At 36.4% G+C, this 13,067-nt stretch overlaps 3 protein-coding genes across 4 annotated transcripts in view; 1 reads left to right on the forward strand and 2 right to left on the reverse strand.

Moving 5' to 3' along the window:
* Positions 1 to 2,305, reverse strand: LOC108776315 (transmembrane and ubiquitin-like domain-containing protein 1). The gene is made up of 4 exons (XM_018542896.1): positions 2,239 to 2,305; positions 1,406 to 1,734; positions 828 to 1,128; positions 1 to 664 (listed from the first exon to the last, which is right to left on the reverse strand). Exons 2-4 carry the CDS (start codon positions 1,719 to 1,721, stop codon positions 220 to 222), a joined length of 1,062 nt encoding a protein of 353 aa, XP_018398398.1. The 5' UTR covers positions 1,722 to 1,734; positions 2,239 to 2,305; the 3' UTR covers positions 1 to 219.
* Positions 2,306 to 3,500: 1,195 nt separating this feature from the next.
* On the reverse strand, positions 3,501 to 7,621 carry LOC108776295 (spermatogenesis-associated protein 5). Its single transcript, XM_018542868.1, has 6 exons — positions 7,607 to 7,621; positions 6,938 to 7,122; positions 6,667 to 6,852; positions 5,165 to 6,594; positions 4,845 to 5,111; positions 3,501 to 3,833 (listed from the first exon to the last, which is right to left on the reverse strand). The coding sequence occupies exons 1-6, from the start codon at positions 7,609 to 7,611 to the stop codon at positions 3,501 to 3,503; spliced, it is 2,406 nt and encodes an 801-aa protein (XP_018398370.1). The 5' UTR covers positions 7,612 to 7,621.
* Positions 7,622 to 9,712: 2,091 nt separating this feature from the next.
* The window catches only part of LOC108776278 (uncharacterized), a 5,972-nt gene continuing 2,617 nt past the window's right edge, over positions 9,713 to 13,067 (forward strand). For both annotated transcript variants that reach the window (XM_018542843.1, XM_018542844.1), the window contains exons 1-3: positions 9,713 to 10,093; positions 11,057 to 11,161; positions 12,299 to 12,402. In XM_018542843.1, coding sequence (XP_018398345.1) covers positions 10,015 to 10,093; positions 11,057 to 11,161; positions 12,299 to 12,402 — 288 coding nt within the window. In that variant the 5' untranslated portion in view covers positions 9,713 to 10,014. The remainder of the gene's footprint in view (positions 10,094 to 11,056; positions 11,162 to 12,298; positions 12,403 to 13,067) is intronic.

Genomic DNA, 13,067 nt, shown 5'->3' on the forward strand with positions numbered 1-13,067 from the left:
TATCATTAACGATAAACCTGATCTCGAGTCTATTACGTTAAAAGCAAATGCTCGATGATAGAGATTACCGTTGGACTGATTCCATTGAATCAGTAGTATACGTAGTACGCACCACCCTTTACAATGTATATTATACCGATTTGTATTTAAGGTGCTTTCTTAATTAAAATAGAAGTAATCATAGAAGGGATCATAGTAGTCGTCGTCATCATCGTCATATCATTCCACGTTCCGAATATTATCTTGATCAGAAAAGAAATTACTAAACAGAGATACCGTGAAGATCGCGGTGAGTGCGTAGAGCGCGATCGTGGTTGTCGCAGTGAAAAGTTGAGCGTAATGATACCGCGAATACCACGCGAGACCTAGAATGATCGTCAGAAGGCTTACAAGGAGCCAACTCAAGTCCCAGTCGTGTATCGAACTTATCCTTGCATCGGTGGGCAGATCCGAGAACGGCTGGGAATTGAAATAAATGGACGACGAGTTATCCATCGTGGCAGACGGTACGGTAGCTGGTCGCGGTTGATGCACCCAACAGTGTACGACGCAATCGTTGAACAAGCCGCACTGCTCGAGGGTCTGAGTGTCAGGTTGCAATACGCGGCCATTGAATACTAATCGTACCGCATTACGTGCTTCCAATTCTATTTGAAAGTGCCTCCTGCAAAATGCAAAAGATTTTACTGCTACAGATCTAAAGATAGGTCATAATAAATATGAAATAAGAAACAATGTTATTAAGAGCTTGTGTAATCTTTCATAAATGTGTAATAAAAACTGTTACAACTTTAGTGACGATAGAAATGTGTACAAGCTAGAAGTACCTTTTAAAATCACCCAGCATTTCTTTAAGACTCCCTGTGACTATTTTCTGATCGTCATTCATAAATTTCAATTTTATGGTGATATCATTTTGGCTGCTATCACCTAAGGTTGACCCTTCTGATATACATTCTGATGAACTACTAGTAGTTTGGTCTAATGCCGAGTCAGAATTATTTGCCTTGACTGTTCTTTGTAACAGCGATCGATCAGCATTGCTGAACGAATCCATGGCTTCAATAAGTACTTCTTCTGCTGTAGATTCTGTTGATCTCGAGACATCTTGAGACAATTCAGTTGTATCTAATGATTACAATACAAAAAGAGACTTAAGTAATATTTAAAAGTAAGGCTGGGTGTAACAACCTTGCTTGAAGAGGCCGTAAGCCGTAAAGCCGTAAGAAATTTACCAATCATAGTTGAATGCGAGAAAAATAATTTTCTGTGATTGGTCAATTTTTTATGGCTTTACAGCTTAGGGCTTCTTAAAGAGAGATTGTGGACTCAGCCTAATACTTTAAGTAATATCTTGCGAGCAAGAGAGAGAGAGAGAGAGAGAGAGAAAGAGAGAGATATTTACCTACGACAGCAGCATTTGGACAGTTTACATGTATACTATCGCTACTATTCGAAGTTGCTTCTAATGTTTCTTCTTCCGCTGTTTCTGAACTGTGAGACTGAGCAACATCTTGGACACTAAGGTTACTTGTGTCCCGTTGATTAGCTCTTATTGAAGCAATACGTGCAGGAGCTCGATCCCGCAAGATAAGTACTGTACGTATCAGTGGCTGATCCGCAATACTTGTTGAACACCAAGCAAGCCATCCTACCAATAGTATGGTCATGACAATGAAGAAATTTGTGACTTCATCGCCTACTCCTTCAATCAATGACATCTTACTTGAGGATCTGTTAAAATGGCAATATATAAATATTTATAAAACCGTCTGTTGCTAGTCAATATTGTATTTTAAATTTGATCTTTGAAACACTGAACTAATATAGTATCAACTAAAGCTGTTTATAAATAAGCAACTGTCTTTAATAAATTTTTGTTAAAATGCTACGCATTTATAATTTCCTTAATGTAAATAATTTTCTCCCAAAACACATTTGATTTGTTGGTATGTATAATATTATGATCTATAAGATGTCAAAGTTTAAATGGGCTTTACATCTATCCAGACATATTTATTTATAAGAGATCACAATATTATTTATAAAATTGTCTCCACTGCGATCTTGTAATTAATTTCTGAGACTTTAGACTGCGAGAATGTACAAAAATTAGATGCTGGTGCAATACAAAGTAATGAATATTTTACAACGTCTCACGATGACGTTTCGCGACAATCACTAATTACCAGAAGCAATTAACAGTCAGGGGACAGAAATGTAATGAGTGTAACGTACATGCAACCAGAAAGCTGCGGCAAAATTCGTCCTTTGCGAGGTTATCTCGTTCGAAGAGAAATCCGTCAATACGGGACTACGAAATGAACGCTACTCTCCTTCCTCGGGGCCGAGGAACGACGTCTCATGGCACAAATCGATGATCTCAAGAAATTCGAGGAATGTCGTCGTTGAATTGGATCCTATCCGCTCAGTTGAGATCTTCCTGCTTTTTGCTGCTTTTAGCGACGAGCGAGCAGCCTCCTCATTACGCACATAATTTTCTCGGTTCCGTCAACGTGTAACGTGGGACGCGATAACGACTGCAAACAACAGCGAAACACTTACAAATACTCAATCGACAAACATCTGGGGACAGAGAAGGAGAAAGAGCGCGAAAGAGAGAGAGAGAGAGAGAGAGATGACGCAAATAGGTTTATAGTCGGATATAATAGAGACATGCAACGTGTACGTACATATACGTACTTGAGCCGATTAATAATTAACGCGATCTCTCGCTCTTTATTCTTCCGCGCGTGAAACTTAACAGGCAATTTTATCGTTGATTATCGCTCGGATAAACCGTACCATCGTCCGAATCGTTCCGGCGAAAGCAACGGACTATCCGATTAATATGGCGTGGCGGGAGAATTGGAAGTCCGCCCTTGACATATATTCCGCACTTTATTTTGTCACGCCTACAGCAAACTTGTCTATTATTATTATTAATCGTATCGTCATTGTTATCGGCTAGTTTCGATAGTGATGAATTACATTAAGGCCACGTCATCGAAGGAATAAATTATACGATGTTTTGAATACACATATTCGAGGCGTGTAATTTGTAACGCGCGCCGTCGTTCCCCGTTTTGAATTTCTTGTTGGCCTCAGTCGATATTTTTTTACAGCTTATCTTAATGTACTTATATACGTTATGTATGCGTATTAATTTTTAACGAATAAATTATAAGTGGATTCGAAAGGGATATTAAGATGCAAGATTAGGTGTACGTAAAAAGTTGTAGAATAACAGCAGGTAAAAAATGACATTCTATTCATTTCCTGCGATTCTTGTCGTTATTAAATAAAATTTACAAATTAGTCCGTAATAAAATTAATAAAAGTTCATGTAATTGATTGAATTTCTAAGTATGTACTATGCAGATTTGTTCCTCCTCACCTTTTTTCTTCTAAAGATCAGCCGTCATGAGAAAAAAAACTGAAATCAAAATAATCTTTTTCACGTCCTTTCTCGTAATAAAAATACATTCCTCGTATAATTCTTATAAAACTTTATTCGTATATTCCTCGTAAATCTTAATGAGAGAAATGGGCGTTCTAGGAGTGATGACTCTAAATGCGGCAATAAAATGTTTTTTGGTAACAAGGGTAGCATTAATGTCCTCCTCCAACGCCTTCAAGGCAGCTTCATGGCATATCGCTTGAATTTCCGCGCCGGTGTAACCTTCTGTTAAACTGATCAGATCCACAAAATTTATTTCATCCTTTGCAATGTTCATATGTCGCAATTTTATCTCGAATATTTCTTGTCTGGTCTGTTCGTCTGGCAATCCCACATGTATGATACGGTCTAATCGACCAGGTCGGAGAAGTGCCTGAAATATTTATTGTTGCAATCATAATATAAAAGAGATATAAGTTAGAAATTATAAAATATTCATTTTTTTTATTATATACAAAACAACCATTAAATTGTTCAATTTTTCACTTTATCAATTATAATCTATCAATAAAAAAGATATTTTAAAAAGGTATTAAATAATATTTTTGATATTAATAGAAAAATACTTAACGAGGGATTAATTTAATTATTTTAATATTGTACATTTAAAGTTTTGTAACTGTTTTTATATCTTTGATCATAATTGTATAATATAACATCACTGTTTTCTTATATCTTTGTGCTAAATTTACTCTGCCTTTTTTTATGAATATACAGAGAACTTTCTTTTTTTATCATAACAAAGATTATAGTCAGAGACACTAGTTCTTCAAAAATTGATTTTATATCGTATTATTGGGTTGGGAAAAAGGTTCTGCGGTTTTTGTTAGCTCAAAACTATATATACAATATTTTCATAAAAAATAAACAAAATATTAGAAAAAAGATTTTAATGCTTGAAATTTCTACTTTCAAAAGGTTTTTATAATTTTTTTAGTTTATGTGAATTTGATAATTTTTACATATAAAAAACTACACAAGCTGAAAAAAGGGACATTTTTCTTCTTCTCACTTTGTAAATCTGTCATGTATAATATTAAAAAAAAAATTTACGAAAATTATCGACTAACGTAAAAGCTTGAAGTTTCTCCTAAAAATTTGTCTTTAAGAAATGTTCCTACGATTTTTTGTTCCTGAATTATTCGCGAGTTAAGTAAAGGAACATTTTGATTTTAATTGCTCCGTTAAAAATCATCGTGTCGCAATTAAAAAATCAGATTCTTAAAGTTGAAACTTTACTCTATCAGATGGTATAATCGCTAATTTTTTAAATGTACAATATGTACAATTTTGAGCTAATAAAATATAGCAGAACTCTTCCTCCAATCCAATATATAAATTTAATTATACTCTTTTATCAATTATATAAAATAGAAAATATTACTTTGTCAATTTTATCCGGTCGATTAGTAGCAGCTACCAATGTGACGCTTCCTAGAGCGGTAACGCCATCAAGTTCAGTTAGTAGTTGAGCTAATACTCGTTCCTGCACGTTACTTCCACTGCCACCAGAAGACGAACCCCTTTCACCACCTAGTGCGTCTATCTCGTCGATAAATATGATGGACGGTGCTACTTGTCTTGCCTTTCGGAATACTTCTCTTACAGCCTTCTCAGACTCGCCTACCCATTTGGAGAACAGCTCCGGGCCCTGCAAACAATTACGCGATGTAACAGTGTAAATAAACTTTTTGAACGACTTACCTTAATATTCAAAAAGTTAACTTTACTCTCAGTAGCGAGTGCTTTCGCGATCATGGTTTTCGAGCATCCAGGCGGTCCGAACATTAAAACGCCTCTAGGAGGCGTAATGCCCATTCTTATGAAGGCTTCGGGATGTTTCAACGGCCATTCGACAGCTTGCTTCAATTTCAACTTCAAATCTTCTTGTCCACCGATGTCAGACCACCTCACATTCGGTATCTCTACCAGAACTTCTTTCATAGCTGAAGGCTTTATTGTAGTCAGAGCGTAACTAAAATCGGTCATTGTCACCTTTGGTTCATTTGGGTCATTTGGTTCATCGTCGGACGTAGCCTTATTCTTCTGATAGCATTTCACAGCGTTGATTATCGCTCTGGAGCATAAACCGTACAGGTCCGCACCAACGAAGCCATGAGTAATAAATGAAATATTCTGTATATCTTCACATGAAAGTGTATTGGGAATTTTCGAAAGTAACTTTATCAATATTTCCTTACGCATGTCTGGAGTCGGTACATAAATCTCGAAGTCCATGTCCAATCTCCCAGGTCTCCTTAAAGAGCTGTCCACAATATCTAACTTTGCAGTGGTAGCCATTACTAACACATTACTGTTGGTATTTTGCAGATCATCAAAAAGCGTTATTAATTGAGCAAGGACCCTCTTCTCGTGATCTGTACTGGAACTGTTTCTCTTAGGACATAGACTATCCACATCTTCCAACAGTATTATGCTGGGAGCGCTTGATATCGCTTTGCCGAACACCTCTTTAAGTTTACTCTCCGTTTCACCAACAGATTTACTGTAAATATCTGAACTGTACACGGTAAATGTATTAACGTTACATTCAGAGATTATAGCGTTGGCTATCATAGATTTACCAACGCCAGAGAGGCCAAATAATAAAATCCCTTTGCAGATATTAAAGCGTTCGATATTTTTATACTTGCCAATGCCTATTGCCACTATGTCTCTTATGTCAGATATAAGATTGTTGTATCCACCTATATCTTCAATATTATACCTTTCCTTTGCAACATTTTCTTTATTCTTATCCAGAATTGTCCACTTTGTCGTATAGAGCGCTTTATAAAAAACTACTTTTGCAGAAGGAGATGTTACATTTATTTCTTTAAAAGCATTCGATAGATAGTCTACATCCACTGTTTCGACTTGCTTTCTCTTGCTTTCCTCTGTTTTGATTTCAACAATTTTATATATCAACTTTTTTCCATAATATGGTACACTTATTCTATTGCCCATGGTAAATATCTTGTGTTCATTAAAATATTTTAGAATATTATCAAGTTCCACAGTTACATCAGACAAACGTTTTCCTTGTTGACTAATTACAATTTCCTTAGCAATATAGACAGTAGACGTCAAAGGATATATTTTGGTTAATCCTGACAGATTATTTAGTTCAATGGCTAAAAGACAGGATTAGCGTTAATTTAATTCATCAGTTAAACTTGTTAGTAAAATTATAAAATAAAAATTACCATGTTTTGTTAAAGAGACACTTGTCAAACTTTTATCGTTAGTCGGCCAGGCTGTTTTCACAACTACCTCATCTTTCGTCACAATAACAGTCGGTGATCCAATTGCAATCTCGCACAGTTGTAAAGAAAACTGTGACATAAATACCATATCATTAGCATCCTTCTCAGAAATTCGTTTGGGTAATTCTACGAGATACACAACGCCATGAATTAAAGCAAATGTAAATAAAAATTTATATTATTAATTATGAAAATATCAATAATCACATACCTTGTGTTTGGAAGACTTCTATTGTGCTATGCACAACTCCATTAAGGACGAATGGATGATCCCAATTTTCGGTAGAAGGTGGACAGCTTACTTCGTGCACAGAAATATCCTTTTGCGCCAAAGCACATTGACACTTGTCGCATTGTTGCCATGACGACAAGCTCTTTCTTGATTTAGTAGACATTCTGCAAAAGTAATAATTGATCTGTTCTTTTCTTCTTCCTTTATCTGAACTTGCATATCTTAATGTAACAAGAAAAAAAAGACAGATGAATAATGTAAAATGTTTAAAACAGACCTTGTATTAAATAAAGAAAACACAATATGTTTGAGAATAATTTATTGAAATATTACAATAATGTAATTTTAAATTCTAGTAAAAACTTTTGAAATATTTAAACATTTGTTAAAATATATTTATAATGAAGAGAGCAGCAAAAATACAAAATACTGAGATGTGTGTGTTCAGTTTCTCTCTCTCTCTCTCTCTCTCTCTTGACTCTATCATTGTATATAAATAAAACTTATAAATTCTGGATTTTTACCTATTTCACAAAAACAAAGATCAATATAATCAAATTAAACTCCTTACTTATTTATATATTAATTCACTTATTTAGATATCTATTAACGGCAAGATTTCAATGAGAAATTTTAGATCAAGCTAACCTCATCAACAAAACAACAATCTACTGGCACCTCTGCACACAAAACGTGCACAACTGCATCATTATACGAGGTACTACAAATTATCGACTGTCAATAACAGATATATCTATGCATATTGTAAAAAAAAAGTTCTGATACTGTGTTTTCTTATATAATGTGTCAATTTATTAATTCGGTTATATTTTGTACTACACAAATAATTATAAAGCCATAAAACTGACTTGATAAATAGTATCTTTAATAACAATAAATCAATGCAGAAAATCACATGGACAGAGTTGATATACATTTGCACTTATTCTTAATAAAAATAATTGACACAAATAAATATAATCTATTAATCTAATAATATACGTATTTTGAAATAATCGCGTCAAGTAAAGAGTCATACACCAATCTTTTGTGCACAGCACTTATCTGTTAATTATATTTAACGCAAATCTATCTTCACCTGGTGAGCTCAGCGGGAAATCGCCGATAAAAAAAAAAGATAAAACAAGAACTATTCGGAATATTCACAATTCGCTGTTCACGCATGTTTAATGAAATTAAACAGTATACTATAGACACGTATATCAAAACTTATAACAAACTTGAAACGCAATTATTTTCAACACATGTAATATATATATATATATATATATATTATATATTGTACATATCATAAAATATAATATAAAACAATATAAAAATATAAAAAATTGTTTTATTTTAATAAGAAATGTCACTTTTACATTCGGAGTTTTTATTTCGTCAAAAAAAGTGACAAAAATGTACCTACTTTTTTATTTTTTAATTTTTTTATTAACAAACGATAAACTCTCTCATGACGTCTCTCATTCTCTCACCCCTTTGTCCGCTTCGTATCAACATTCTGTACGCCTTTGGACGGTTCCGTCGAATAATGTCCTTTTCCCTACTCTCTCCTGCGGGTTGCGGTGAACGAAATTGAGATTCGCGCGCGCGCGAGCGGTAATTTATGGATAATGATAATGACTCTCGCGCGAACCTCTCAACGACCCTGACGGTAACACGGATGTTAACGAGCGTGCGGAGGGGGCGGGGAAGGACGGCAAGAGTTCTCCCGGTGTAATCAGATGCGATGATGCTGCAACCGGACGAATGACTCCCCCTTCCCGTAGCTGCGCCGCGGCAAACAACAGGAGGGATAGATAGTCCTTTTTTCGATCCTTTTTATTCTCCTATATCCTGTTTCCCCTCCGCCCTGAATTCCAGGGCAACAAAAATATCATTAGGAGAACGGAAAGGGACGAAAGTCACGAAAGGTTCTACCAGAAAAACGAGATATTATCTTTTATGAAATGGCATTATATGAAATGATATTGATTAGATATCTGTCCTATTTTGAGACAGATATCTAATCGAGAAAGATCCTCTTAGGCCGCGTTTTAAATCGTATTGAGCTGACGTACCGCGAATTCGAGGAATAATCGTCCGCGCTTCTGATGACTTCGGATTGCGTTCCAAAATATCAATAACAGTAGAAGACAATGACTGCGTTCAGTACAACAAAAAGAAATTGGTAAATCTTAATACATATTTCTTTAAATAATACTAACATTTACTTGCAGTAAACAAATTATTTACTCAATAAGAAAAATGATGGTCGAATGTGAGAATAATAATTGATCATGATATTGATCAATTTCTTACGGCTAAGACTACAATATTATCATACAAAGCCTATTGTGTGTACATACATTCTATTGAATCAATAAAACGTAACAGTTAAATATATATAGCGACAAAGAAAAAAAATGAAAGATCCCGACAAATACTGACTACGGATTAACTCCACAACGAGATTCATCGCGTGAGGACTCCTTCGTTCCATTATCCTACACTCATCCCCAGAGGTAGAAACGAATTAAAATAGCCGCGCGAGATGACTAATCAGAACGTACATTTGCGAGCGTAAAATCGAGCGGCCGTCGACGGTGACCGGGTCGGCAAGAGACCGTGATGGACGGTCCGTCACGAGGCGGGACCCGTCGAGCAAACGAGATTAATAGAGATCCGCCGCTGTCAGCCGGACGTCTCCCAGCCGGCCACGGCAGACGACCAGTCTTCCCGCAGATTGCAAGCTGTGTAGGCAGCACTACGAGCTCGATATACGCGATCGATCCTTTATAAAAAAAAAAAAAAAAAGAAAAACTTCGACAGAGCGATCCTTCGACCAGGATCCGCGCGATCACCGTCTTCGCCAATTTACGGAAGAAAGCAAAACGGTGCCGCACACCCGGATGCTTCGGAATCATCCTCTGGAGATCCGGAGATTCGCGTCACGATCGTGAGAGAGAGAGAGAGAGATCACGAGGTGATCGGCCTCTCCTTTTCGTCGGTGAACGTTCTCACGTTTTGTCATCCGCTCGACAATCGGTATCGATATGCGCGTACAAAGCGCGAGGGGACGGTGGACCGTCCTCGCCGGTTTCGCTTTAGTCTGCGTGGCTAATTTGCGATTAGGTAATCTGCCGATTAAGCCTCTCCCCTTTTCACCGTTCTTGCTTTCCGTCAGAGCACACGTAACGATGTATTAGCTGTGTGATTTAGTTCTTCTTGGAGGGTTTTTCTTCTCAAGAAATGATTTACTTAAACAAGATAATGAACGAATACCTTAATCAAAATACTTTCATCTGTTACGAAACCCTCAAAACTAATTCACACTCCTAATATGCTGTAAACTTATATTATATATGTATCTACAGATTCTATATGTTTAGAATTATACTTGGCATCTCTCTTCTTCTCACTCTAAAGAATAAAAATTTTGTCACCCTTGAAAAAGATTTTGTATCTTTAAGGGTAAGATTACACTCTTTATAGAGTGAGATTCAACTCTAAAAAATTTAAAGAATCAAAAGAACAGCACCTACATTTTCAATTTTTTAATAATTTTTTAAATAATTTCCAATAAAAAAACATAAGAGAGACGAAAAATCTAAATCTAATCTCAATTCAAATTACAACTCATATATATAATAATAATTATGAAATCTTTAAACACGTTTTTGCCAAATACATTCCGAATATTAATAACAAAGGAATTTTAGATAAGTAGTTAAAATTTGGTTGCTACACGCGTAATCTTGCTTCTTTTGCGATAACAGAATCGTTTAGCGAAAGAAAAGATCCATTTCTTTCCCCACATAATGAAAAATCAAACTTACCAAAATTACACTAATTTCCATTATTGCTTCAAGAATAGTTATCTAGAAGACACGATTAAATTTCAATTGTACATCAAAATTTTGAGTCTAAATTTAAATTTGGAATTTTTATTTCGTTTAAATCGACTAGGTGTATACTTCGTACCATTAATATCACATCATTTAAGAAGCGTCTATAACTCTCGTATAATTCTGATCATAAATTTTTAATTATCAATTGAGTTCCACTCGTGATCGCCTCGCGATTTTTGTTGCTTAGCTTTCTGCGAGAAGGAATCTGGGAACGAGGGAAAAGTGCATTCGGAAGAACCGCGACAGCATACGTGCTGCGCCCGACATGAGAAGATGCTCGAAGTTGGATATGGTGAGCGTTTAAATTAAAATATATTTAAAAAAAGAGAAAGAAAGAAAGTGCGATATTCATGGAGAAAATTTGAGCAGAATATATATTAATGAACGATTCATAGTTATAAGAGTACCACCTCATTCGAGTGTACCCTTCCCTCTCCCGTGCTTTAAGAGGGAAGGGAACATCCGGTCACTGTGTGTCTGTAAGTCATACATATGTCAAAATGTAAATTAATTTATTTTGTAATTAGTTTCAAAGTAAACAACGTTCTTATTAACGTACACAGTAAATAATAAACTAAAAAGTCAAATTTAATACATTTTTTCTTGAGTCAATTAAGTATAACTTCATTGTTTTAGTTAAATCAACGAATATTCAATAGGAACAGTAGCGCGATTTGTAGAAACGATAAAAAATAACTTAAATTGGTATAATTTGACACTGTGAATTTATAAGTAATTACTATTAAACATTCGCGTGTAACTGAAGGATAAAATACTTTCATTCTTCTGATCTGGAATCGAAATTTCACATCGCGCGCGTCGGATTCTGGTCGTCCACCTATTGGCTTCAATTGAACGGCGGTGACGTTTGACCACTTATGAAGAAGGAGATGGTCCGGCAGCATTTTAATCGAAATTAATATTTCAATTAGAACATCGTGCGCCTTCTGCCAAACGATCCTCTGTCAATTTGCTCACTTTGGACGACAACCGACGCATTTCACTCAGGTCATATTTTTATTCGCATGTAACATAATGCGATAAATCGCGCGGAAACCTTCCCCGTTACGGCGTCGATGACAAATACTCCCGCATTCCGAGTCCCACGCGTTTACGCGCAAAAATAACAGAGTTGTACACAAACACGGCGATTCGAACGTTCTCCTCTAGGCGCCACCTTTTTTATAGACTCCCTCTTTCTTTCTCTTTAATTTCTCCGGCGAAAATAAAAATTAGAATGTAAAGTCGAATTGACACAATAAAACGTAAGGAAAGCTTAAACCCTCTTTTATATTTTGTTGTCTCAATTTTTATGCGTCTTTTGAAAACTCTGTTCATGCTTCTGTTAATTCCACGCTCCGACTTTTATTTTTGCCAATTTGTACACCTAATAGTTTCTAACTCCTATAAATGAATTGATTTTATCTAGGGATATCCGGGGAGATTATCAAGATCGACGCAGGACATTGCCGAAAGTTATGCCCGCGACACGTATCCGACGATCCTGGGGATGCGAGTCGACCAGCGGTGCAGGTAATCACCGTAGGCTCTTCCCTCGCTTCGATCACGTAGAAGCCATAACATATACTTTATAGATTCCAATCGACAATGCGACATCGCAATCACCGCGTTTAGATCAACAAGTAAAACTATTAGATGAACAAGCAAAACGAAATGTCTGTCGTTTGACATCATTGGATTACTATTATTTACGTGTTCAGTCATACGCGATATATAAATAGTCTCCCTAATGATAACGAATTACTTTGTTGTCGAATTTTATCTTAATCCATCGTCAAAGATGAAGGAATAAAGTCCTTTTCGATACTCATATCTTCCTGAATATTCCGGATCTTTCGGCCGATCGAAGGAGGGCTATTTTCGTTACGTGACGCAATCTGCGATCGGTCGATGGCGCGGATACGGTCTTTTACAGCAGCCGTGCTATACGATGGCTCGTTGAGAGACTGGACCCGATGGAACACCGGGGAAAGGGGGCTGCTGGGGCGAGATGGAGGCGTTGAACGTGAAACGCAAGGCGATCAAGGCGATATGTTTTGCGTCCTTCGAAGGTCGGATCGGCGCTCGCGGTCACCGATCCTCTCGACGGCGCCGGAATGTCCATAGCCACTAAATCCCGGAATTATGCGTCCACTGGGTCCCACTGGATGAATGACGCCGGGGGGGGGGGGGGGAAA

This window comes from Cyphomyrmex costatus, unplaced genomic scaffold (genome assembly GCF_001594065.2).
Source record: "Cyphomyrmex costatus isolate MS0001 unplaced genomic scaffold, Ccosl1.0 scaffold35, whole genome shotgun sequence".
NCBI lineage: Eukaryota > Metazoa > Arthropoda > Insecta > Hymenoptera > Formicidae > Cyphomyrmex > Cyphomyrmex costatus.

Coding starts and splice junctions, on each gene's coding strand:
- LOC108776315 (XM_018542896.1), bottom strand. CDS start 1,721: ATGTCATTGATTGAAGGAGTAGGCGATGAAGTCACAAATTTCTTCATT. Junction 1,129..1,405: donor TCCAAATGCTGCTGTCGTAG/GTAAATATCTCT, acceptor TGTAATCATTAG/ATACAACTGAATTGTCTCAA. Junction 665..827: donor ATGCTGGGTGATTTTAAAAG/GTACTTCTAGCT, acceptor TGCATTTTGCAG/GAGGCACTTTCAAATAGAAT.
- LOC108776295 (XM_018542868.1), bottom strand. Junction 6,853..6,937: donor AGAAGTCTTCCAAACACAAG/GTATGTGATTAT, acceptor TGTATCTCGTAG/AATTACCCAAACGAATTTCT. Junction 5,112..5,164: donor TTAACTTTTTGAATATTAAG/GTAAGTCGTTCA, acceptor AATTGTTTGCAG/GGCCCGGAGCTGTTCTCCAA.